The sequence below is a fragment of the Pseudopipra pipra genome, chromosome 4, assembly GCF_036250125.1.
Source record: "Pseudopipra pipra isolate bDixPip1 chromosome 4, bDixPip1.hap1, whole genome shotgun sequence".
Taxonomy (NCBI): Eukaryota; Metazoa; Chordata; class Aves; order Passeriformes; family Pipridae; genus Pseudopipra; species Pseudopipra pipra.
The window spans coordinates 19,539,132-19,566,712 of NC_087552.1; the positions used below are offsets into that span (position 1 = coordinate 19,539,132).

Here is a 27,581-nt window from a genome sequence, read left to right on the forward strand (position 1 = left end):
GCTAACCACCATTGCGCTTTCCTTGGCTAGGTACGTAAAGAGTATGGAAAATGCCTGCGCACGCATTGCTGTAGTGGGAAAAGTACAGAGAGTTCTATCGGCTCAGGAAAAACCTCGGGGTCAAGGACACCTGGAAGATACTCCACAGGCTCACAGGTAACCCACACTTCTTGTTAGTGCCCCAATGATTTGCACTGCCACATCAATACCCTTGTCAGCTGTTCTTGGAGGAAAGCGCCTTTCAGCACCAAAGGAGCTGCCTTAGGGCTCTCCCCAGTGCACCTGCAGAGATTGCCCTCCCTTCTGGACCCGAGTTCAACACAGTGGCTTCCCTTGAGATGTGATGGTAATTAGTGCTTCTCCAAGAACCTTCTACATAATTGTAGGAGGTTCAAACTTGCCTTCCAGGGACAGGTGGGTGGTCAGGGGATCAGGAGCTGAGAGCATTTTGTCAGCTGTGCTACATTCCAGTGCATCCTTTAATCACGAGATTAAGGTTGTCACCACTATTAACATGTCCAGGAATGATGCTATAATGACCAGGTATTTTTCTTGATAAAAAAAAACAATCTTGCAATAGGCTTCACAGTGAAAGGATTTGCTTTCTGGCATTCAGTAGTTTGATCAATTTGCCTTAGTTCATAGACCTCTTAGGAGAATCCATTGGGGTCAGATTATCTGACTGAGTTACTGGATTTGTTACGCTTTGGTCACCTGAAAATTCAGGCTTTGTGTAGTTTGTGCACTTAGCATTTTTGAAACCAACTTCTGTGTAGAGATTTATGGATGAGCAGTTCATATAAAATGAAGAAGCTTACTTCTTAATCAATAGAAACCAAACACAAATTTATTCAGTATTAGTAATGGAAGTAATTATACATGACAGTTTCACTATTAAATTATGAAAGACATGCAGCAAGTAACAGTTTATAACTTCCTGGGAAAACCTAATTTGTGATTTATGTCTTGGAGCAAATTATTATTTATTTTTGGCAGTTTCCAAGATGTCATCCGAGAGCTCCACTTTGGCATTTTCGTAGGTCTAGAAGTTATGCAGAGCAAATAAAAGCAATAGAACATAGAACCTCCCTCCAGTAGGCCATCAAAACCCACAGAAATCAGTAATGTCCAAAACTCACTCTATTTAGGTGGCTGATTTGAAAGTTTTACATAAGTTAGCTATTGCACTGGTGCCCTCCTCTCCAGGAAGTGTTTACTTTAATGGGTCCTCCCTCTTGTCAGTCCCAGCACAAGAAAACAAGCCTTTTCTTGGGTGAACTGAGTCTCCTGGCAGCAGTACCTTCTGGCAGATGAGGTTTGAGGTGCAAAAGCAAAAGCTTGTCTTTGGAAGGAGCAAAGTACCTGAGACCTCTTATGGGCAGGAGAAACCTCACACATGTGATGGAGAGTGGACGGAGATCACTCTGAGTTGTTGAAAGCATCTGACTCTGAATTTTAAATAGAGAAGAACATGAGGAAGAAAACTCTTAAGATGCCTTTTTACTCTGAGAAGCACATAACAAACAGAATAATTAATCCACAGTGGCTCATGTCAGAGAAATACAATAGATTAAATGTCCAGGTGAAAAATAATTACTATAAAAGTGCATGGACCTCATGTCACATTGTGCTCCCATTTATAGAGGGCTAATGCATGATTAGGAGATGCTGTTACTACATAGTTAATGAGCAGACTAGGACTTTTCAGCTTGTACCACATGATTAAGCCCTGAAAAATCTCTCATGGCTAAGCTCTCACTATGGAAAATGCACTTTGGAAAAACATGATGTGTCACAGTGGGAACTAGGTTTCCCAGTCCCCCAGACCACCTAAGCCCCAATTTCATGCAGCCATGGGATGTGTCCATCATACTCTGAAATGTGAAGTGAGGGAGAGTTTCCCTTGGATGCCTGGGTTCTCCAGTCATCTTCACACAGGGAAGATGCATTTTGGCTGATTTTTTGATCTTTTGCAAGGTCTAGTTGGGGAGGAGTGAGACAATGATATAAAAGCCACAGTGGCGGATAGAGCATATTTGATAAACAAAACAGAAGGCCAGCATATTCAGGACACTTTCCCCAGTAGCAGAAGCCATACCATAGATGGCAAAACCATCAGTAGGGGAACAGAAGTCATTCGTTCGTGGGGAATTGTTTTCCTTCCCGTATCCCCAAGATGCGAAATAGCTATATAAAACCTCTGTTCATTCAGGGACACCAAGACACAGAACAAATCTTGTTCTTGTTCTTGCACCTCAGAAAAATAAGAATCAAGGTGTCTAAGTTAGTACGGGAAGCACGTGTGTCTGTGTAAGATATTTTTCCATTATTTGGTGCTTTATTGGTAAACCTGTAGCCCACAGGGGTCTGGGTTTCTCTCATGCATGATTTTTTTAAATTAAGATGTAAGCAATTCAATTATGCACTTCTTCTTTGGGCTATGCGTTTGTCTTATGAAGTTAGGCAGGCAGGGTCTGACGTGCACAAGGCAGGTTATAGCAAAACAGCAACTGTTTGCTTACAGCTGGCTAGAAACAAGTCTCATCCTGAGCTAGACATGCCAATAGCCATCTTTAGTGAGGCAGAAAGAAACCTCTCTGCAGCTGCTAAAAATTCATTACCTGCTGTGGTTCAATCCCTCTTCAGAGCCGGATTCGTAGGATGTGGAATGACACAGTTCGAAAGCAGTCCGAGTCTTCCTTTATTACTGGAGATATAAACAGTTCAGCTTCACTCAACAGAGGTAATTATAAACTATTTTTCATATCTCTAACTCTTGTGATGGCTTAAAGGAGTCTGAAATGTGTGGCCCCTTCCCCCCCTGCCTTTTCCTCCTTACCTCAAATGTCACTGGACCCTATTTTCCCACCTAAGAAATGTTACAGTGATAACTGGGTGGAGGTTTTATGGTGGCTGTTGCCTTTTTTTTCTTTTCTTTTTTTTATTTCTACATGTGCATTTTCAAGAATTGTCATTTCTGGAAAGAAGTTAGGAAAAGCAAAAAAGAGAAATTAAATGAAGTTGAAATCTCCCCTTTCCCTCAGCAAACTGCTAGTGCCAGAAGCTGCTGATGTGTCAGGCCTCATTGCTGACCATGAAAATGGGCCATTACAGCATTGTACAGTCTGTGTTAAGGATCACAAGAGTCCTGATTGTCCTGGATATGTAGCAATACTGTCATCTTTACAGAAGCAAAAATGAGCAGCAGAACATAGACGTAAGAAGAAACTGAGCTTGGAACAAAATTGTCTGTGTTGGTGTTAATATATCTAGTTTGAAGAACTGACTGATGTGAACTTTATAGACATCTGCAGTGGAAAGGTTATCAGAAATGTATATGCCAAAGAAAATGTGGTGTCTGGCACTGGAGGAAATCTGAACAGCTTTTTTAAACCAAGTCTTTTTCAGGGAGTTGCAGGAAAGCCATGGTAAAGGAATACCAGAAAAAGAGCCTCAGAAATTGCTTTCTTTCTTCTCCAGTACAATTACTTTATAGTTTAACCTTGAGCAACCAGATTCCAAACTCTGTTTTGTGTATCTGCCCACTTGATGCTGGAATTAAGAGGGGGTAGAATTGGGATTGCTGCGCCCAGCTGTTCTGTTTTGTGAGAAATAGAAACCCAGTTGGGCAATTTCCAATCAGAATTTATTATATGATAAAAGCAAATTCAGCGCTGGGTGATCGGGGAAGGGGTTCAACAACTCCCAATGCCTGTCACACCCAAAGAAGACATTTGTTCTACATTTATTTGCAGCTACTACGTGAATATTCATTATACATAAGTATAAACATTACACATTGTTAGGTACATGAGTATAAACATTACACATTGTTAGGTCAGACATTCCACAGATATTTCTTAACAAGAATGTTATCTGTAAGCTTCCATAATATATTGTTAAATCAGACTTTCAACAGATGTTCGCTTGTTATCTATACAAAGTTATAAATTTTAAGAAAGGTGCTATTATCTAGCTAACTAAACAAAATTCTCTCATTATAAATCCTACACAAGGTAAAAGGGAGGTAACTTGTTTTATCTCTTTATAGGGGCCCAATTAAGTTTTACGACTTGTTTTTCTTTTCTCTCCAGGTCATATTGACCTTACACTGTTTTCTCTTAATTAGCTCGAATCATTTTCTCAGTTTATCACATCTTATGATGATAAAAATCAAACATATTTCTAGTCCTGATGGTTGATCTGCAAATCTCAACTGAGAATTGAGTTGGGACTTTGGTTCTTATTCAGTCTTTATTCATCACAAAATTTCCACTGATTTTAGGGTGAGTTTTGCCTGAGGATAAGCTTGAAAGATTTTGACTATGCTATTAATAATATTGGCTACTGAGTACTGGGGAACTAGAGGCATATGATTCCATTCTCTGAACATTATAGCCCAAATCAGTGCAAAGGGGAAGGTAGTGTAGTTAACATGGAAATGTACTGTACTTCAACTTGCTGGTGGTTTTGTCCTGGGATAATTTCACTTTGCACTGAAGATTCATTAATAAAGTTGACTAAAAAATACAATTACTGCAAATGCCTGATTTATCCGCATTTATTGTCCTCATGTCTCTCTGTCTTTGTATTAAAGACTGGAGAGCACCAGCTAGGCTTCTCTGAGTAATACAGAGGGGAATCAGTTGTCACACAAAGATTACAGCGAGCGCCAGTTTCCCTTGGCCATCCATTGCTCCGTCTCAGTGGCAAACCAAAATGTGTTATGCATAAAATGTTTGCTCCTTTAGTTAGCACAGAATTTGACTTGCTCTGTGATGCAACTGAGGCTACCAAGGGATATGCTTTAGCAAAAAGGATCTTCTGAGCTCGTCAGCAAAAAAAAGGTATCTCTTCTTTTTCAGTTGTACATTTTTTTCTGTGCAAAGCAGGAAGTATGACCATAAATTGGGAAAACTGTGAAGAGGTTTCAAGTGGGCAATCTTCATCCCAGTGTGGTGAGAGCCTGTTACTAGGTGTGCCTGTTATTTAAAGGTCAGTTGGGAAATGAACTGCCAGGGGAGGCATCTTCAAAGCTTTCATCCAGCTATTTTCCTTGTGTAACATTGGATGAGATGAATCATCCGGAGGGCCTGGATCTCTCTACTGACTGCAGAAGCAGCCTGATAACTGTCTCGGAAGGGAAGCCTTTTAGGTGGAACACTGAAGTGACTTGAATAAGTTGTACTATTATACAGGGTCATCCTCCCTCTTCTTCACGCAGGCAGACACAATATTTATTGTTGTTGGGGTCTTTTTTTCTTTTCTGGTAGAAGTATTTGCAAAGTGGAGGTTAAAAGCATTTATTTGGGAAATAGCATCTCCAAAGCAGCAGGTGGTCAGATCCATATGGAAAATGCACCTGACATCAACAGTAATCCCAGCTGCACAGGGCTCCAGGTATTTCTCTCTTTATCCTGTTTATTTCAGCTGAAAAGCAACATTTGTGGTCTTAGGGCTTTGCTCAGACAAAACTCTCCAGAGAGCTGCAGTGTGAACAGAGCAGCGGGGCACTGCGGTTTTCACAGTTGTCTTTCTCTTAATATTTAAATATATATCCATCTTTAAAGGAGCTGTTTCATTAATGTTTTATTTACAAGCATGCAATAAAAGCTCAAGGGGTTGAAGTGTGAGCCTTGAGTTGTATGGTCAGAATCTTTCCCTGCCCGAGGTTGATACAACAATCTTGCATACCTGTTCAAAAATCCCTTTCCAGCCTTCCCAGCCTAGACACCTTTTGCATGAAAGTATCTGTATTATCCCAAGTAAAACATTCTGTCTGTGCTGGCATTTTTCCCAGAGCCTTCAGACAGCATCCTCTGTTCTAAAACAGGGAGAAAATGATCCTTTCTCCCCAGAACCACCCTATTATCCAGTTCCTGACCTGACTCCACTTTTCCATGTCCTGGGCCAGCGCTGAGTTTTCATGTTTCTATTGTGAGAGCAGAAAGCAGTGAGACATCTTCCAGCTGGATGTGTCTTTAAATTTCTCACTTAAATCTGTTTTGTCCCTGATATTATTCACCATATTTGCAGCCTCCTGCTACGTGATAACATCCCTACGTGATAGCATAGCTAGGCAAGATTGCTCTAGCTATCCATATTCCTGTATGATGGCCAGCATCTCTGTGTGACATCACATCCCCTCTTCTTCCTTCATGAAGCTCCTGGGCATCAGTCTGGAAGATGGTGTCTGTGTTAGTGCATCCCTCCTTTAGACATACAGCTATGTCTTTTTCTGATTTAGCAGATATGACACTGTTTATGGCTCTTTTCAGCTTCATATCCTCTTTTATCTACTATTCCACCCCCCCCAAGTAATTAATCATAATGTTATTTTTCATATTCTCATTTATCATACCAGGAATTTCAGTTATAAACCCAAACTTGCCTGATGTAATGTGTTCTGTAATGAAAACTATACTCACTTTACCCTAAGGCATACAAGACTATTTCAGATATTTCCTGAAGGTAGCATCTAATTATGGATTAGTAAAAAATATATCTGGCTTTGTTTCCCATTGTTGCTCATTATGGCTTAGTAGTGGTGTGGATTTGGAGTTGTTATACCACTGAAATCAGGAGGAAGGGAACAGAAACTGGCCATGGGTTTCTGAATGAAGAGCATGCCTGTCCACCCCATGGTCATGGTCTCAGTTTTAGGATCCAGGTAGATTTCTGCTCCTTGCACTCCCACTCTGCAACCTTGCCCAATTTTTCATAGAATGGGTGTGGCTGGATATTTTTGCCATCTATTTCACATCCAACCTGTGCTCTGCATTTCTTTTCCCAGTGCTGAAAACTTCAGGGGTGTAAAAGCTGAACCAAGCTGATTACCTCATGAGTAGAAAAATGAAGTTTCCCTTTGCCTGTAGGGTATTTAGCATGTGGTCCTAGTACAGGCACTTGGGTGCAATGCTGTAAAACTAGAACAAAAGAGCTGCATTAGAACAAAAGGGATGTGTGCAGGATGGACTGTTTGCTAAAGCTTATTACTTTGAAGGCTGAAAAGTAGAATGTATGAAGGAAAACAACAGACAGTTTTCCTTTGTGTTAAGTTCATGAGGAGAAAGTGGAGCAGATGACTGCTTGGTTGTAACAGCAGATTTTTTGATTCTTGGGCTAAGGACAGTTTCTAAAAAGAGCTAGAGATTAAAAGCAATTAACAGCATCACTGTTGTTCCAATTCTGCTGTACTTGTGTTTTGTTAATCTAATCATGGATGTGTGCTGGACCCACAGACGGAGCCAGCGAGAGAAATTGGGGTATCTATCATCATGGCACAGATGGCAAGAGGAGCAGGGGACAGCTGCAAGCATAAGCACTGCTGAGCCCTCATAGTGCAGCACGAGCCCAAGCTTTGGGTACATCCAGTTGGCCACCTCAGGGTCTTGAGGAATGGGTCTGTTTGCACCTTTGAAGTGTTGCTGTCAAAAAGTACTTGGATAGCTCAGCCAGCCTTGCAAACAAGCAGTCATAGCATGAAACAGCCATGTGACACCAGCTTATTTTTTATCCATGTCTTAGGTGAGAGGCAATACAGTAATTACTGTCTCTCTTTGGATATGAGGAAAGTGAGAGAGAAAAAAAATCATCATTAACTATATGGTACTCTGTTACCCTTTGAGTTTTCAAGTTAGGGGCAGAGGGAGGTATGTGATTTTTTTTTTTTTCCAGAGGGAAAATAGAAGTTGTGCTTTAGAGAAAGGAATGTTCCTTGTTTTGGTGAGGCTCAAGAGCTGCAGAGACCAAGGACTTTGTCACTGGTCCAAGGCAGTGCTTTGTTATAGGAAAATGCACGGATGGAGTTATGAATATTCATTCAGGTTTGCAGATAAGGGCAATTATGACTTCATTCATAGCAAACACTTACTGTATCTTAATAGTTTTTCCCTCTTCAGGGAAATAAATGGGCTAGGGGTAAAGCCAACAGATTTCATAGAAAACAGAAATTACTCCAGGAGTCTGTGTTGGGTCAAGTGCCGTACTCCCGTTGTAATGCTCTGAGTCTTGGCTTACACACTAGACAGCAAGTTGAATAGTTTATTCCAATAGAAGTCTTGCTATACAAACAGGAATATGTGCACCTCTTTTCTTTTGGCTATATGCATATATGCTTTACATCTGCTCATCCCCAAAGCACTGCTCACCACTCTCATCCGTGGAGGTCTCCTGGAGGAACTTCTTGGTGGTTTATGTTGTTGCTCCACTCATCTGAAAGACAGGAAACATCAGGGAGCTGTAAGAGCAGAACTGTTTCATGATGGAGAAGAGTTGAGAGCTGAGAGATGTCAAGCACCAGCCAAACCCTCTCTGATGGGTCATGGTGCCACGGGGGTTTAAGCCAGAAGGCAGAGCTGACAGCCCTGGGCAAGATGAGGGATGAACTAGGTCAAGGCTCCAGCCCAGACCAGCAGAAGATCATGGCAGAGACAGGGTTGGAAACTGAGCTACAGTACAGGTCCAAGGAGACAGACACTAGGCAAGGACTGAGTGCCCAGGACCGAGTGGGGGTGTGGGTCCCTGATGGGTCTCATTGAGACCACTAAGGCCTATGGGGGTCATAAGAACGCCAACAGTTCTTACAGATTGGAGCCTAGGACCTCTGGCAGCTCTTACTGAAGGATGGTAGGTCTTAAATACAAATTCATCCTTGTGGCCCTAAGGGTCTGTTCATGAGAGAGCATGCCAGTAAAACCCATCAAAGAGTCATCACAAATCCCTAAGATCCCCACTATTGGCACACCAGATATTATTCCTGGCTAGGAAAGCCGTATTCATCCCCTGTTTATTCCCATGAAAATGGGCTGAAGTGGGAAATGGAAATGAGGGTATTGTTTGTCCCTGCCCCTTGCTTTTCTTCCCAAATGCATAAGTGTCATTGCATGTTTCCTCTTCTAAGTAGCCTTCCAGAATAAATACTTGATTTCCTTTTGCTTTATTATTTCTCCCCTGCGTTTTTATATCAACCACAAAGACTTAATCTGAAACACACACAGGAAAAAGGGAAATTATTGCTACTGTTTTCAGAGGTAATCAGTTTAATGTCAAATTCATGTGGATTTCTTCATAATGAACAGAACAAATTGAGCTCAAATTCAAACAGTGGGAATCTGAGTCAGAGAGGAAAATTAAAATGAAGACCATTAATATCCTGATTTCTAACCCAACCGAGACCTGACTGTTTCCTAAATGAAATCTCCCATCAAATTCCTTCCACCCACCCAAAAATATAATTAAGCTGTGATTTCCAGGCTGAAATCGTATCTGCGCTGTGAACTCAGCAGGGACAACTGTGTGTGTTGCAGGGAGTGTGGGTGAAGTTTTAAATTATCTTCAGGTGGCTGTATTATCCTGCATTTTTAGGAAGCACATATTTAGAAAACACAGTAGGTTAAATTCTTGCTTGGGTAGGAGATGAAAGCTGCGGTTTAGCAATGAGTCAGGTTTGGGTCACCCTCCCCAGATCTGCCCTCTCTGCTGAGAGGTGTGGACCACTGGATGTATCTCAGTGTTGCAAGATGAAGATGCTTCAGTTTAGCTGTCTGCAGGGGTGGTGGGTGTCATGGTTTGGACATAACTTGGCAATACAGCAGTAATAACAGGCTAGACGTTGGTGTAATTAAAAGCACAGACAAGCAGGTGAGAAGGAAAAAAAAGAAAGAAGAGGAAGGAGCAGAAATTTATTCCTCCAGGGATCTCAAACCCCATCCCTGGTACACTTCAAAGAGCAATTGCAGCTCGTTATAACCTGTTTGCCATGCTGACCCTTTGCTGCTAGTGCCTAGATAAAGTGGAGAGAGGATGGAAATTTGGACCGTGGAAGCACTGCTGTTATCATGCATCAGTCTTTCTAAAGATGCTTGTTCACTCCTTGATGGATTGATAAGACCGGTATGATAGATTTGTGTTGAATCTATGTTGCATATAAAACAAATAGCAAGCAGTGAAGCTCTGGGAGAGGTGGAAATGCCTTTACTCAGCTTGATAGGATATTCAGAGAGCACCATCAACTGATCTATCACAGTCTGTCTAAACACTCCTTACTTGCTCTGAGTAACACCTATGGCTCTTCTTATGGCTTAAAGATATTAGAGAATGAATACTTTCTTTGTTGTCTTTCTATTTGTTTTCCTTTTAAAGTTAGCAGTAAACAATGCCCCCATTCCTCCTGTGAAGTCAGTCAGCTTTCATGACATGTCTTTCAGAGAGATCATTTTAGGGTGTGGGGACTCCTTCATTTTCAATTAGTGAGTTGTGGTTATATGAACATGCATGTTGGCAGGCAAAGTTAGTGATGACTTTTTTTTCCCATTTATTCTTGTTCCTGTTGCGATACCAGGGTAGGCAGGTTCAGTGCAGAGGATTCACAGGATGTCCAACTTACCTGTGGTTGCTTGCCTTGTTCATGAATACATCTGCAGATGCCTAGAGGGAACTCACCGAAATATTCATGGATATAAAAATACTTTGCATTATTTTTATTTTCTGAGCGCTAAACTGTTCAAAAACAACTGGACTAAAGAAAGATGTTTGTCTTCTGCAGACACTTTGGTCTTGTCAGTACCATCACTGCAGAGCTGGGGATGTGGTGTAGAGCAAGAGATGTGATTGAACTCCCCCTCGAGATGCTTTAGATGCTTTGTGCTCTGTTTTCAGTGATGCTCAGGGTTTGATGGACATAAATGTAGAGGATTTCTCAAAGTTGAACCTGGGATGGCCCTCGGCAGGGACAGCAGCCTCAGTGACCATTCAGAGACCATCATCTGCCAATGTGCCGATCTCATTTCTTCATCATCATTGCTTTAAAACTAAGAACACTTTTGCCAAGAACTTGTCCCCTTGTGCAGAGCACTGAGAGATGTCACTGCCTAACACTGTCCTTGCTCACCATTGATGAGTTGGCAGGGGCAAGGTGCTTCATGAACCTGAGGGATGCAGCAATCCTTGCCCTTGAGCATCTCCCTGCTCACTGCAAAGCCCACAGTCCTGGGAAATTTATTCTTTGTTTCAAGTGATTCATCAGTCCTGGAACCTGGAGGTCCCTGGTTTAGCCACAAACAGCAACAGCAAGGCCACTTGCTTCCCCCCTGTAGAATATGACTACAAGTTCATTTTTTGTTTCTTTTCAGTCTAGGCTACCACTTGAGAAGGGGATTTTCAGAGGTGTGTAAGTGTCCCCTGGCTGTTTGGTGGAAATCAATGGCTAAGAAGCAGGGGAGAGTCCCTGGTGTCGCTTCTTTGCTAATCCAGAGCAAGCCTACAAGCTGTTTTCTAGCCATAGTAGCTTGAATCCTGCAATTTCTGCTCTTTGCTGGACAGATTTGTGTTCAAGAGTTCTTGCTGTCCCAGAGCCATGGATGCTTGTATTAGTGCTCACAACACCAGGGAGAGACTGCAAAAGAAGTAGCATAGTTGATTTATATCAGGACTTTAAAACTTCAGTTTACCCAGTGTAGAGGCTGTTCCTTTACCTCCCCCTCGCACCACCACTGGCATTTTCCTAATGAAGCTCTTTGTTTTCATCCCCCATGCCCCTCTGCTTCTTCTGTTCCCTCATGTAACTCTTACAGACATGCTCATCTTCCCCTGACACCCCATGGATACCCCTTCCTGGGGCCCATTGCCCAGATGGAGGGCGTATTTGGTGGGAATAGTCCATACGCCGAATCAGTCATGAGGGATTGCTGTTTTTAAGACATAAATCTCTGCAACCCTGTTAAGCAACTGTTGGTTTGGCTAAATGTCAGCAAAATGGCCTCAAAATGACCCATCTTGAAAATCACATATCAAGTAGAGAGAGATTCCAGGTAGATGACAGCAGAGGAGTATTTTCTGTTTGTTGAAACTCATCAGCCTTTCGGACTAGCAAATTACTTCTGCTGTTTTTTTCATTTTCCTTTTCTTTTTTTCCCCAATCAACTGTACATTTCATGCTAGGAAAATTATGATTTTCTGCATCAAGGATCAAAACTTAGGGAATTTAATTCCTATTTCTGCCGACGTGCAAAAGTAATTCCATTGTTGATATTCTCTGGCTTATTTTGCCTCTCTGCTGCCTGGGACTGAGTTAACTGAGATTTGTTGCAGTGATTTCAGTGAGTGACATGACATTCTTCCTTTGGGAGATATTATGAACTGGCTTTGATTTTAGGATTGACAGCCATATAATTGGAAGTTCAGTCATTAGGTGGATCAGTTTTAAAGAGGAAAAGTAAGGGCAAGGCAATTTCTGAAATCAGAGCAGGCTTTGGGGAGTATTAGATCTGGCAGAGTATTGCTGCAGAACAGTCTTAATACGATGACTGTGAAGGAGGAAGGAAGAAAGCATAGCTGCTTATATAGATTCCTGTAACCATGATCCAATTTCCACCATAGGCAGGGCTCTCTGCACATCTTGGATAAGAGCTCAGGTTTAGTGATAAATAATCATAAACAGGAACAATTAGGGATAATACATGGTTGTATAGTTGAGGTAGAGTCGAGCTATAAACCCTTGGAAGGGGTAGTGGTGGTATAAAGAAATGCCTTATCCTAGGTCAATGTTTCTGCTCCAGGCAGTTGAGAAGGAATCTGTAAGGGAGCAAATATTTATAAATCGATTTAGACAAAGTGTGTGTTTTGAACATGGCCTGCAGATTATAATCCAGCAGAGGTTTGTCATCTGAAATCGTTGCAGAAAAAAGGAAGGGAAAAAGGGGCAAAGAAATACTTTTGCTCCCGTCTCTGCATAAAAGCACGGGATGTTTCATTTGGCAGAAGATGGCCCAGAGCTTAACAACCTAATTTGCTGAAACTCCATTTCACTGCAGTCAGTATTAATAGCTTCACAATGAATAGATTAGATGCTGCAAGTGACAACAAACCTATTTGAGAGAAATTTAATAGGGAAGTTTATTGAAGTTTATTAACTGAATCCTGTTGGCTATTATAAGAACACAGCTCGATAAATCTAAATGTCAGAGTGTTTGTTGAAGAGAACTAGTAAAAATGCTGAAAATACCTGTTGTCCTTCAGCAAATATGTGTGATTTCACTTTTCATAATTGCATTCATTGTTGGAATAAACACATGGAAGACTAGGATTCTTTAAATACTTGAAAACTGTACCTGTAACTAAGAAAAGGATGCTATGGAATGCTAGGAAGAAAAGCTATAAAAGAAACTAGGGGTTTGACTCCTAAAAGCCTACTGTGAATGTATTTTGTTTCACTGAGAGTAAAATGGAATAAGTTGATACTAAGTGATGTACAGAACCAGCCAGAATGTACAAACTGAAATCAGTGCAGAGAGACTATTAACAGGATTAAGGTTGACCAAAAATAGTACATATGTTTTCTTCTGAAACAAAGATGCCCAAGAAAATCTACATTTTGGGATTGCTGTGTCAGAGGCAATGAAACATTTTGTTACTACTCAGCTGTGCTTTTTCTAAACTATTTTTGTTTCTACTCTAATAAAAATAACATAATACAAAAAAGTCAAAGTAAGCTTTCATACAAGCCACTCTTTTGGAACAAAAAGGGAAAACATTTCATTTGGAAAATACTGATTTTGTATGGACATTTTTTAAGCATTCATTTGATTTACTAGTTTGTGCAATTAAATTTGTAAATTAACCTGGTCTTCTTTCTCAGCAAAACTGCACTTCTGCCACATCTCCTGGGCAGTGGGGGAAATCTCTCCATCCCGTGCTAAAATGCACATAGCTGATTTTGGTGTGCAGTTGAAAGGACTAGAAGTCAAAGAAGATACATGATGGTGGTGTTAGCTGTGCAGACAGATGATCCCAGCTAAAGCAGTGTTCCTCAAGCCCTTTTCAGCCAGGCAGAGCCATGCAGAATGACAGTATTTTTTAGAAAGTCAGGAGGGGCAGTTGGATCCATTTCCTTTCCAGTTAGGTAGACCATGCAGATGATTCAAGGTAAATAACCTAAATGTCTTTGTGGGGCTTGTCAGCCAGCTGCCTACAAGAAATTATTTGAATTTTGTTCCTGAATGATGCAGTCTAGAGTCTGGCAACGTGTGCTTGTCATCATAATTTTCATGCTTTGCTTTCAGTGAGTGGATAAACCATACTTGTGTTTAACAAGGTGCAGTTTTCCCATTGCAGTCATTACAGCAATCTCTTCCAAAAAATTATTGCTACATTCAGTGTTGTGTCCCACATCAAGGAAGTCAATTTCTACTTTAGAAAGGAAAGAAAATGATACCATTTGGTTGCATACTGTCATTAAAATAATACCTACTTTCGTAGGCATAGAAAGCAGCTAACTGTAGCTATCTGAATCCTTTGTGTGTGGTTACAGTGATGATAAAAATTGTGGGATTTTCGTTTTCTTTGTCCTGATTGGTTTTCTAAACAGTTTTTCTCAGTTTGCCAGTCAAAAATGCAGCCCTCCAGATCTCCCACTGTACCCTGAGCACAGCCTATTCCTTCTCATAGCTTTTTAAATCCAGTAAGGTTGGATCTGCAGGACTTGAATCATGAGGACTGCTGAATGCTGTGAGAGGGACAGGAGTGTCTGCGTGTTATCCAGCTAATAGTTGCCTTCTGAAAGAATATCCTTCCTTTTTCCTTGTGATCACAGGCTGTAGATCCTTCACTTGATGAGATCCAGCATCAGGAAATCTTGAACTGAGCACTGGCATTTCCAGAAACCTTACTTTGAATGTAATTTTGGATATCAGAGTAGCTGTGTTTTGCGCTGAGTTTTCATGGAATATCAGTGGAAACAAGGAGGCTTAGGACTGTAGTTGTGCTGGTGTGGTTGTAGGGAATATTTTGTAGAGGTGTGAGTTCTGCTGTTAAATGTTTGCTGGTTGTGATGATCTGATCTTACTGAAAAAGGAGATGGATGCCCAGGTGAACCCAAGGGTTTGAAGCTCTATCTTTTTTCAACCCCAAATTTATGCTTCCACGCATATACAGCATGATAGGGGTTTGGAAACAGAATGCATTTGCTTTCAGTATGGTACCTTTGACTAGCAGAACCAAGGGTGTTCCAGCACAGCTGATTTAAGGCAGTTACCCTAACTAAGGCAAATAAAGAGTGGTAACTATGTGCTGGGCTCAGATGCTTCAGGAGACAGCAGAACAGGGATTTGTGTAGGGACTATTATTGGTGAAATGTAGGAAAGCAAGGTTGACACAAGGCTGTGGGATTTTTTGGGAAAGATCTGTGTTGTACCACAGATTCTGAGAGCTGAGGATCCAGCCATAAGTGAATAAATAAAAATAAACAATTATAACTGCTGCCTGCTGAGGATATTAGGCTCATTGCCAACACCGAGCCAGACAGCTGCCAAGGGTCACATCCCAAGAGCACTTGGCCAGGGAGAAGACTCAAGGTGGTCAACAGGCACTCACAGCCCTGATCTTTCTGGTTTTTGGGTCCCTGGGAATGCACTGACCTTTGCAATCGCAGTCCCAGCACCCGGCCTTTGCTGCACACCCACATACAGGACTGCAGAATAAGCCTCTTTGCTTTCTCTCATACTGTTTTGGGAGAGCATGCCACTAGGATCTCATGCTTACTTTATTGGGGTTTTGTTGGCTTTCTATTACCAAGGCTATTCTTGTGCAAATGAGGTCATAGTTTGATAGTCTACTTGCTCCTTCTGTTTGCGCCTCATCTGCAGACCTAATCCACTCTTCCTAATAGTCATTTTGGTTGCTATAGCAATGATAAAGTGTTATGAAGAAGTCAGGATGATACTTAAATGTATGGCTGGTATTACCTTTTTCTTTCTCCCTCCTGGGAAAGAGAAACTAAATAACAAGGATTTTTTTGGTATATTATTGTTTTATCTAAAGCTTTAACTGTAGGCTTCTTGGAGCCTAGATGCAGTCCTTCTCTCTTAGCACCCTTTTAGGCTGGGAATGTTGCTGCTCAAAAGCAGTTAGGGAGAAATGAGCCCAAATTTATGGATACAGGGTACATATCATGTTTAAGATGCCAAAGTTACAGTTATTGTGACATGCAGAGAGTATGAAGTTTGCCAGCCCACCATGATGGAAACCTACTACAGAGTGCTTGGGGCCCAGCTGGGTTTCTGAAAGTATTGAAAGGTAGCTGAACATGTTAGCAGTGAGTTTGCTTTGGATTTGCACCAGCTGAATTACAGGAGAATTACTCAGCACTGCCATTGAAGGTGGCTTCTTGATCAGTAAATAAAAAATCTAACGTAGTCAAGGGAGAGAAAGGCAGAAGATGCATTACTTTTGCTCAGTAGCTGCATACAGGAATGGGTGGCTGTTGTACCAGGCCCTGTCTTTCACATACGTGAGAGAGCAAAATTAACCTGCTTATTCTGGATTTTCAATCTTTTTTGCCAAGTTTATCCTCAGAATCATGTATCTGTATTAAAAATTACCAGAAACTATCTAGTTTTTGACAGCCAGAAAGAGCAGTATTTGTGTGAATTCAGCTCACTTCAGAGTCCACCACGCTGACAAATGTAGGCGAGCAAAGCGTTAAGTGCTGACACAGATTGATCCCTTCTGTCTTGTCACAGGCCATTCCTCATGCAAAACAGCTTGACCTGCCCAGCCATGGTGGGATCAGCTCAGCTTGTTCCTGCCTGCTTGGGTTCACTAGACCAGATCAGGCCGCAGATATATTGAGTGAGATGCTCTTTCTGGCAGTTGGCATTTAAAAGCGCCTCAAGCTAAAGTGCTCAAAACCCCACTGTGGGTATATTCTTCATATCAAATCTCATCGAGACTGAGCTGGAGATTGGGTTAAATCTCAGATGGGAGGATTATATCACTTCTGAGTTTATGGCTGGCATTAACTCTGGACATTCTCATTACCTATATAAAAGTGAGCCCCTTTTTGAATCTTTTATGGCCCAGCTTGATTAAAAGTGGGATGAAAGCAGAAACAATTTTAATGGACTTAGAACTCACTGGTATAAAACTAGTGGAAAAAAAGAAATGGTTCCTACAGTCCCTCATTCCAGATGTATGTGAGATTGATAGAAAACACATTACCATAAAGAAAGAATTGACTCGTTTACCTGTTAGTTACATTCAAGGTTCCTTAGTTAAGCATTCATATAATGTTTTCTTACAGGAGACAGCTTTGTTTCCTTATTTCCAAACACAGCAGCTCATCTTGCTTTCCATCAGCATAGACAAAAATATCAGGTGAGAGAAAACAAGTCTTTTTTTTCCAGCTGCATGTGTTGAGGAGCCTCCCTGGCATGCAGCCCCCATACAGCACCGCCTTCTACTTTGTCCTGTGCTCAAAAGACTGATTAAGTGATCTGCTAATGCCATATGCCAGGGGCTAGGAAGGGCTGGGGGTGATGAGGGAGAGGTAAGACTCCTCTACCTCTGCAGACACAGAAAAGTGCCATCCCAGGCCTACATACAAGCACTGCAGGAGGCATCTCTGGGGGCCTCCACCTAGCCTTAGGTTTGGCCAGTTTTTGCCTTTCTGTAAATAATTACAAGGTTTGAGCTTTCAGAGAACTCCCTGCTAAGGGAGCCTTGAGGCTTATATATCCTCAGCAACTCCATCCAAAAGAAAAAAAAAAAAAAAAAAAAGAATGCAAAGGAAAGAAAAATCAGGTAATGAGTTGCAGAGAAGAAGAGATTGTACCCAGTGGCCCACATGCCTTGCAAAGACAGCCTTCGCCACAGCACAGGGCCACCTCCTCCACACCTAAAAGCAGCAGATGGGGTCTCCATGCCCCAGATATTGGCAAAGGCATTTATGCCAGGGTTACTGGGCTTGAGGATTGGCTTTTCAGTTACTTGTTTGGGTTGAGGCTATCAGATGTTAGTGACAGCCAGGTCACCTGAACCCTCTGACCATCCTGTCCTAGCTAGCTCTAGTTGCCCCACCAATTACTTACTTTCCTGGTGTTTTGTCTTAACAGTTTATTCCTGGAGGTTAAAAACCATGGTTGCCCTTGAGTATTCCTGTTCTAGATCTCTACTGATGGCAGTGAGAATGCCCCTGAGGGCAAGCTTTTGAATTCAGTCATATCTTTGGATACTAGAAGAGATTCAAAGCAAGGGCTTAAGGCTTTTCTTCATCCTGTAGGTATCTAAAAGGTGGTTGGGCAGACTTTGTTTCATAGGTTGATGCCTGTGATAGGAATCAAGTAGGTCTTGGCAGCTGCCTGCCAAGCTGTGATGATCCTGAAAAACTCAAGTCCAGAGGCCTGCATCTCCTAGAGATAAACCAAAGAGCCAAAGACAACTGCTGTCTGAGAGCTTGGAAGCGGCAACAAAGAGATCCAAGAAGGGGGAAACAAGGTGTTTGTGGGGCACACAGAGAGCCTTGAAACATTTGTCTCTGTGGCCACTCTCATTCCTGATAGAAATGCCTGATGGAGCTGCAGTGCTCTCGCCTTCAAGGATGGATTTGGGTGGTTGTGGATGTTCTTGATGGTGGTGTCAGAGAAGCTGCTGAAGTGAAACTTGCCCTCTTAGACATGAGGAACAGCTGCTCTCTGATAAATGCTGAGAGCCTTCGGAGAGGCTGCATTCTCCATCCTTTCTCTTTAATTCTGCTTTTTTGATTTTAGATGTGTTGCGAAGGACTGGTAAAAGAGATTCTAGCACATAGTGGGAGTTGAATGTGCTGTTGTCTGTTAGTCATTATATATATTTTTTTTATTCATTTGGCACTTTCCGGAGAGTTTTTCCCCCCCACATTGTGTAGGCTGCCATCTTTCTTTCTTTCTTTGTAGCAAGCATGTGGGCGCAGCCTTGCTTACACTCCGAGCGACTGGGAAACCACCATAAATGTAGCTTATCCGCTTTCTGATACATTTTCTTTTGCATTGGTTTGGATTTGTGCATCGTCAGTAACATCTGTTCTGCTTTAGTGGCATACAGTTTTCCAAGTCTAATTAGCTGGCTGCTTGTAATCAGGACTATTTCAACTGTTGTCATTCTAAATGTTCTTTTTCCCTTTTTTTTAATACCACATTTGCCTGATTGACCTTTTTTGTTGTTTTTTTCTCTGTCTTTCTATCGGGCTGCTCCAGGAGCCATGGCTAATCATCTTATAACCAATGCTCTGCTTCGTCCTCATGGCACTAACAACCCTTATAATACATTGCTCGGGGAATCGGCGGTCTATAACAACCCTTCTGTCAGCATGTACAACGCACAAGGTGTGCTGGAGTTTCTCTCTAATTTTTCTAGTGAGAATTCCATTTTCTGTGGCTTATTTTGGCCCATTTCTTTCTTTTTTTTTCTTCCTTTTTTCTTTTTCTCTCCCCACGCACACACACTTTTTTTTTTTTTAACTGGGCACAAAAAAAGATCCCCTCCCCTTCCTTTCATTTCAATGCATCTTTCCATCTTCCAGATGCTATTTTTCCATGAGCGATCAAATCCACTTTGAAAGACTCTCGTCAGTTTTACTCAAAGCATTCACAGTGGTTTGATTTTTATTTTTTTTACAGTCTCCTTGCTTTTTTATTGTTTTGGTCTTGTGTGTGTGTGTTTTGTTGAATGCATCCATTCCTCTCTTTGTTGTCAGCACATTTTCTTGTCAAACCATTCATTTCAGAAACAGGAACACCTTTGAAGGTAAGTGAAGCTAAAATGGCCTTTGCCACCAAAGCTGCTCTTGTTTGAAATGGCATAGAGAAATGTGGTCAGCGGTGCACTGGCTTGTGCAGGGAGAAAAACGCAAAATAAAACAAAACTGCCCTTGATCTCTAAGAAAAATGACAGCTGAAGCAAGGAGTGTAGGTCAGCTCCAAAGAGCAGAGCTGAGATATTATAAGAAATGTTTTGCCGTTTGCAGTAATACGTTTTATATGTGCTATTAGGAAAAAAAAATAATAGAAAAAGGTGTAGGGAAACTAGATGCTCTTTGATATCCTCCTTTTGGCAACAGAAGATAAACAGGCAGAGTCAGTTGTACCTAACATAGGTTTCTGCTATAGAAATCACTCTCTTGTCACGTACATGTTTGTCTCTGCTCTGTCTGTGGGAAGGGACAGTGTTTGTAAGCTGATGTCCTGATGCTTCTGTGAGGGAGAGGCAGAAGCGTTTAAGCTGGACCTGAGGAGGAGCTGGGGAGCATGGAGCTCTGACAGCTCCTGTCTGTCAGTGGCTGCATCCTGCTCTGCCACTTCCATGGGATTTTTATTTTTTTTTTGTCTTACTTGTAAGGTGGCTGAATCACTGCAGAGTAACACTGCGTTCAAGCGCAAGTGTGTCAGCACTCTGTCAGCTCTCTGTTCCCAGTGAAGGCATCACATTCCAGTAAAGAATCTCCAAGGAAGGGAAAACAATGATGGTTGTAATGCAAGCAGGAAAATCCCTTTTGTACTATATGGCAGCATATTGTTATGACAGTAATAGATGTTGAACTGTATCACTATAGTATTTGCATTCAAAGCACAAGAAAAGCACACGTGTTTGACCTTTTTGCTGTTCATCAATTTCCTTAACTATTCTAAGTTTGTGCCATAAATTTGCTTCCAAGAATGCTTTTTTAAAAAAAGAGCTACTGTTAAGCATGAAATGCTCTAGATTTTAAGAACTTAAGTGTACCGCAAATGTCAAAATGAGCTTTGATGTTCTGACTAGTTTCTTACATGATAACTTTGAGGTGTGGGAGACTTTTAAATCAAATGGCAGCAGGTAATGTGGGGTCTTTAGCATGTGGCTTAAGAAAAGTCCTGATGTTCAGGTCTGGGTGTCTCAGCTGAATCCAAGTGATTTGGGCAGAAAAGTGACAGAAAGGTTTTATGTGTATTTTAATAATCATGTGTTCTTCTAATTTTTAATACTAGCTTCTGATACAGTTACCTAAGCTAACAGCATTTTATTCCACAAAAATAGGCTCATTGTTTTACAAGTGCTGTTCTGTTCAACACAGCTATATGAGTAACAGAGAAACCTATCCAGGCTTCATTCATGGGAAGTGAAGAGAGTGGACCAATACTGGTCCCATTTAAGCCCCTGGAACTCTGCCATTGACTTCAGAGGGAGCAGAACTGGTGTAGCTATTGCTTTTCAAACTGGTTACTGTCCCCGGACAATTAAAAACTGTGAATATTAGGAGCTCTCACAGCAGAAATGAAGGTTAGCAAAATCAACCAGGCCTAATGGCCTTGGGGGTCTTTGGGATTTCCAGATGCTGCACCAGCAGGCATGCTAAAGTGGTGATAGTGCATTGTAAAAGTAGATGCTGTCATCATCTCTGGGTGTACCTTGGCTGTGGTTGGCATGCGGTGATTATCAGTAAATTAATTTATTAATCGTTAGCTAACATCATCCAGCTAACTCATTCCACATTACTAAGGCTATGATTTTTTCTGCACCTTCATATACCACTTCTGGTGCTGCCCATGGACAAGGCAGGGCACTGTCAAGAAATGGGATTGAACTGTTCCACCCATTTCTTTCCCCCTCCCCAGATATGTGTTTTAAAATCTGGTCTTTGCGTAAGCTGAAGCTGCCACCTCTGTGGTAAAGAATCACTAGGAGCAGGAAGTTCTAAAAAAAATACCCTTGGAAAGAGGTGGAGAATCAGACCTAAAAGGCCAAAGTCCTATTTCCCAGTGGCATAAGTGATTGCTTGATAGGATACACAGCACAGAGGAAAGAGGAGGTGGTAGGTGAGGGGCTGAGTGCTCACTGCCATTGAAAGCTGATGGACACACACTGGCAGGGTCTCTCCAACACAGGAGTTTCTATAAATGGCCCAACAGCTTTTGTGAGAACTAATTTTGAGATAAGGCATTAACAAGCATTAATGAGCATTAACGAGCTCTAGTTAAAACCCAGTGTACCACAGACCACTGCAAAATGGGAAGCTGAGCGTTATCATTGTCTCTTCATCTTAATCTCTTGCTCTTCTCGTTTTAAGCCTTTCTTTTCAATAGCTTCATTTAGCAATGCCATTATTCAAACTACTATTCCTCTTACTTTTTTTTTTTTTTGCAAAGTCCATGTAGTTTGCCATGTGTTTGGTTAAAATAAAATCCAGACTTACCAAAGTCTGTACAATGCCAGCAGCCCTATGATGAACAAAGTCATACTCTAACAAACCACTCTTACAAAGGATGGACGGCAAAACATTTTTAGCAAGGAAACAGATTTCAGTTTCAACTGCCAGGGGTTATTATAACTAACAGTAAGTAAAGCCATTCATTTTAAGACTTTGGAAGTGACTATGACAGTGCCTGTCTTTTCAAGCATGACCGTTACGAGCTTTAGGCTTTTCTTAAATTTCCAGGCATTATTTCTTCATTTGTGTTGCACGCTGAACATTTTATAATGGCATTGGAAAACGGTTTAAATGTGATAATTTTTAAAATAAAAATGTAGTCTATTGAATATTGCGCGTAAAATATTTTTTCTGTCTAAAATGTCAATATTTTTAACCTGAAATAAACCTTGTAACAAATTCATGTATTCTGGGCAGTGGAAATTATTTCTGTTAACTCTCTTTTCTGCATATCATCAATTTGCTTTTTACTCATGTTTCTCCTACTGTCGCTGTAAGCTTACTTGTTGTTTTTTCTTTCCTTTTCTTCATGCTGTCGTTTAGAGCCCTACAGAGAGACAAGTATGGGAGTAAAGCTAAACATTGCATATCAAATGTAATTTTTTTTAGTTCACTTTTATTGCATCACATATAGATGATGTAGTTAATAAAGGAAATTAATCTCACAGTTTTGAAATCAAAAGAATATGAATATACATATGTATATATGTGTATGCGTGTGTATGTACGTATGTGTATATATATATGTATGCGTACATATATATATAGATAAGATTAGATGATGCTTTCTTTGTTTATTTTTCATTTTTGTGATATCATTTACCCAGTGTAGTTTCTCATATAGTTGTGTGTATTATATTTTTTTAAACTTCACATTTTTATTTGCGAGGTCATGGCATTTTTATACGGCGTGTTTTACTGCAAACCCCACTCTGTTCTCACCTGCAATGCCTCCATTTTATTTCTGCACCAAACCCCAGATCTATGCATTGGCAGCAGAAGCACAGTGCTCAGTGCCTCAATGCATATGTTACTCAACGTAACCATCAAACAGATGCTGTTGTACCTGTCACCCATTACATACAGTCCTCCCCCCAAAATGCTCACTTTTCATTTCTCCCCAAGCATCGTGACTCAGTTGGAGAGCTTTCACCGTGAAAATCAACGGCTTTGCTCTATATCTGTGATGGCTAGTTGATTTTTTGGCATAGCTCCCTCATTTGCTGGGGAACACAGGATACAGCAGCACCCTCTAAACTTCAGAAACCTAAATGGCGACCAACACATTTGGGGCATTTCACTCAAAAGCAAGAAGCCTTCAGTAGTGCTTTCCAGCCCTTGACATACAGCAACTACTCCATCACAGATATAGACCGAGTCCTGTATTTTCAGAAGGTACACATGCCATGTACTCAGCATGGTATGAGCAATTGTTCATCTGAAATTGTCAGTTTAATGGCTTTTCTGATCTACCATGGCTTGCTGGGAGTTGCTTGCCAGTTTTGGGCGATGCCCAAAGCCCTTAGTGGAAAGGTCGATAAGTTATTTCATGCCCCCCCACTCCTTTACTCCTTCCAAGGAGGCCAGTAGTCCCAAAAAAGAAAACGTGGTAGCTTTAACTGCTGGGCCTGATTTTCTTCTCCCTTGCCCACTCATGCTGACATTGCTCTCAAAGCACTTCTCCATCTCCTGTAGTGCTTTGGGAAAGAGCCGAGCTCCAGCCTTACGTTGTCGGTGTTGAGACACCTTTGGAGATGTGATAGGCAGTTAGATTGAGGGCACCCTGATACCCTGTTACTCCTCGCAGGTTCCCCTGAACCCGCCATAACATGTCAGTGATGGTACTTGCTGTACCCTCCACTGAACCCTCTGCTTTAACTTTGCAAGTGGAATAGGAGCTATTTTTAAAGGCTTCACAAGGCCCCAGAACAGCTGCCTCCAACATCAATTATATTAGAAAATCCCCACCTGGCCAGTGTGGAGTAAATAATTTTGGTTGTGCCCTTATGGCAGAATACGTAGGGCATTTAGCCTTCTTCCAAAAAAGCCTGGGACAGGGAGCATTTTGTGCCTTCGCCTTTCTGATCCCTGAATCCCTTCATTCAGGCCTTATGTCTTTACCCTGACAGCTTCCTCAGCAAAAGGGGAGAACGGATTTTTTTCCTCTAGGAAGGATACATTCCCAAACAAAGTTTGGGTAGTGATAAGGTTGGGCTGCAAATAATTCCTCCCTCAGCTGGGAGGAATTACCCCCTTTCTCCAAAGCGCCTGGAGCCAGTGCAGTTTGGACCAGCTGAGGGTCGTCTGTTTTTTCAGCTCCCCAGGAATACATAGAGTAAAGCACAAGAGTTGTAGGAGATATAGGCCAGGAGAGGTTATCCTTCCGGCTGTCTGTTGCCACATGAAGTCACATACTTGACAGTGCTCTCCTTTTTTTTTTGGTGGGAAGACCTTGACCACCAGCGGGTTAGCCGGAGCTGTGACCTCCTGTTTTTGCCGCGACACTCTCCTTTGCTGCGTAGCCCCAGCAGCCGCGGCAGCCTAGGAAGGGGGTTTGAGTGTGCACGTCCCGCATGAGTGTCCTGTTTGTACAAGTCACCCTCTCTTGTGTAATGTTTTTCAGAGGGGCTTCTGAACAATGCCAGGGATACAAGTGTCACGGATACTCTACCACTGAATGGTAATCACGGCAACAGCTACAGCATCGCCAGCGGCGAGTACCTCAGCAACTGCGTGCAAATCCTTGACCGTGGGTACAACCACACGGAGAACGCCCTCGAGAAAAAGATCCTGAAGGAACTCACCTCCAACTACATCCCTTCCTACCTGAACAACCATGAGCGCTCCAGTGAGCAGAGCCGCAACTTGATGAACAAACTCGTCAACAGTGTGGGCGGTGGGAGCGAGGACGACGCCATCGTGCTGGATGACGCCACCTCCTTCACCCACGAGGAGAGCCTGGGCCTGGAGCTCATCCACGAGGAGTCGGACGCCCCGCTGCTGCCTCCCCGGGTGTACTCGGCAGACAACCACCAGCCCCACCTCTACAGTCGGCGGCGCATCCCGCAAGACAACAGTGAGAGCTTTTTCCCTTTGCTGACCAACGAGCACACGGACGACCTCCAGTCGCCCAACAGGGATTCTCTCTACACCAGTATGCCCGCGCTGGCTGGCATGCCCATTACAGAAAGCGTCACTGCCAGCACCCAGACCGATCCTCCGCCAGCCAAAAGTGGCGGTGGCGATGCCGACGATGTTTACTACAAAAGCATGCCCAACCTTGGCTCCAGGAATCACGTCCATCAGCTACACACTTACTACCAGCTAGGTCGAGGCAGCAGCGATGGTTTTATAGTCCCGCCAAACAAAGAGGGAACACCCCCGGACGGCAACGCAAAAGGACCCGCTCACTTGGTCACTAGTCTATAGAAGATTCAGCAAAAAATTAAGCAAAGAGACAACTAAAAGCCTCTCCATAATGCTCGGTTTACTGTTCTGAGTTAATCCAAACAGTGGTAATATTGTGTGTACTCCTAAATCTTCATGCTGTTCAAAAGGAAATTCTCAGACTTTTTTTACTGGAATTTTTAGGCCGGCCCGGAGAGGACAGTAACTGCTGCCCACGCCCCCCCCTTATCTTCCCATCCTTCTTCCCTCCAGACAGACTTCATTATGTTAATGAAAGAGATAGATAACGGCACACTTCGTGGCCTTCTCAAGTTATGCCGTGTTTGTTTAAACAATCCTTGATGCTGTGTTGCTCTTAATACCGAGGACCTGATTTAAGAGGGAAAAAAAATTATAAAAGGCCAAAAATGTGCATTCGAAACTAGTAGCGATGGTGCATCTAGGTGGGAGCGCTGCATAAAACAAGCTAGCAAAACTCTTTCTTACCAATCCAGATCACATCATGGGTTATGGTCACTCACAACTTGGTTTCACTGCAGCGCCCTTTGCTGTGGGAGCAAACAAAACATAAACAAATTTAATGAGATGGAAGGGAATCCTAGAATCCTGTGCTAAAGGCATATTTTACATTTTGCTGTATTAACGGATGATAAAAACTAATGGCAGAAAAAGAGAAGCGAACAATTTCTATGTAATGTACAGATACTAGCATTGCACATATAGTCTGCTTTCTGTTCCTCCAGAACTTGCGTCCCTGTTAATGTAGTGGAAAAAAAATAAGAACTTTTTTCTGTTGTGCTGGTCTTGTAAGTTTGTCTACCAGTAGGAGCAAGGTTTTTCATAACTCCTCTTTTTTTTTTAATTTTGTTTTGTCTCTCCCACTGCCCCTCCCCTTTCTCCCCTCCCCATCCCAGTAAAAAAAAAATCTCACTGGGCAAAAAAAAAACCCCAAACATCACTTTGTAAGGACCATTTTTAGTCACCATCACCATTTCTTTTCAGCCAAGGCAATCTTTTTATTTCCTTGCTGTATAACTTTTTTTAGCTGGCATATTGCCAGCAGACCTTTTGGCAGACTAGAGCAGGGCAAACTTCCTCTTTGTCGGTGCACAACCAATCATGATGATAATCCTGTGAAGCAAGTAGCCCCTCAGCCAGGCCATCAGGTCACATCCAGGGACTGAGAGGGTTTTTTTATAGTCGTAGTGGGGGTTCTACAGGAGACGGCCATATCCCTGGAGGAGCAAAGGGCTTCTCGGCTCAGTCTGGTCCCGGTTTAGGCACTTGTACTGCAGTGGTTAAGAAGAAAATAGATTGACACGTAGTGAGCTAAAAAGTACTTTGCAGTGATTTTTAATAAAAAGTCTTCTGTTCATTATTTTTCCTAACAGGAAATTTATTTATTTGACAGGATTTTTAAGTAACATAGGCTTTCTGGAGGTAAATTAGCAGCACGGAGTATGAATTCTTCTCTTTTTTTCCCTTTTTTTTTTTTTTTTTTTAATTTATGATCCATTTTGTACGGTCTCAACAGTTGAATGACCTCATTACTAATATTTGTTGTAAAAGTGGAGCTTGTTTGCCAACCAATAAACAACTGATCACGATTTAGAAGATACTGTATGTATGTACTGTACAATTAATCTCTCTTTTTTTTGTTGTTGTTGTTCCTCTCTCCATTACTGTCTTCAGTATGAGTCTCCACTCCTTTAGGCATGGGTGAGCAATGCCAAAGAAAGGAGGCCTAAGCTGAGCAATTTAAGCACAAAGGTTATGCAGCTATGGCTGACTAGAAATATCAGGCTGGTGGTATCTGTTTAGGGGCGAACTACATTGGTTGACATTTGTTGCAGGTGATTCTAGGTCTGTTTTGTGCCTACTGTATAAAGTAGCCAACGACACGCGGATGATTTGAGTATAGTGTTTCATGTGTCGTATCTTTTAATCATTGTAATGGGGGTTTTGGGGGTTTTTTGGTTTTGTTTTTTTTTTTTTTTATTTGGGTTCTTCAGAGATTTAAAAACTGCTGGTAGCATGTCAAAGAGTAAAACAAGTCCCCGTTAGGCCTTCTCGGTCATTGTTTGCTGTCTCGTTATTTTCTTGCTCCGGGCATATGCCAAGCACCATCACCATCCTTGGCCACATCGCCCTTCCCGTCCCACCACTGCCCGTGGCCCAC

At 42.0% G+C, this 27,581-nt stretch overlaps 1 protein-coding gene across 26 annotated transcripts in view; it reads left to right on the forward strand.

Moving 5' to 3' along the window:
- Nucleotides 1–27,581, forward strand: part of ADGRL3 (adhesion G protein-coupled receptor L3) — a 511,112-nt gene that overhangs the window by 474,750 nt on the left and 8,781 nt on the right. For 9 of the 26 annotated variants that reach the window (XM_064651835.1, XM_064651830.1, XM_064651840.1 and 6 more), the window contains 5 exons: nt 31–156; nt 2,647–2,743; nt 19,008–19,136; nt 22,538–22,555; nt 24,618–27,020. In XM_064651835.1, the coding sequence (XP_064507905.1) occupies nt 31–156; nt 2,647–2,743; nt 19,008–19,136; nt 22,538–22,555; nt 24,618–25,423 (1,176 nt within the window). In that variant the 3' untranslated portion in view covers nt 25,424–27,020. The other 17 variants (XM_064651839.1, XM_064651836.1, XM_064651841.1 and 14 more) reach the window with 11 other exon arrangements.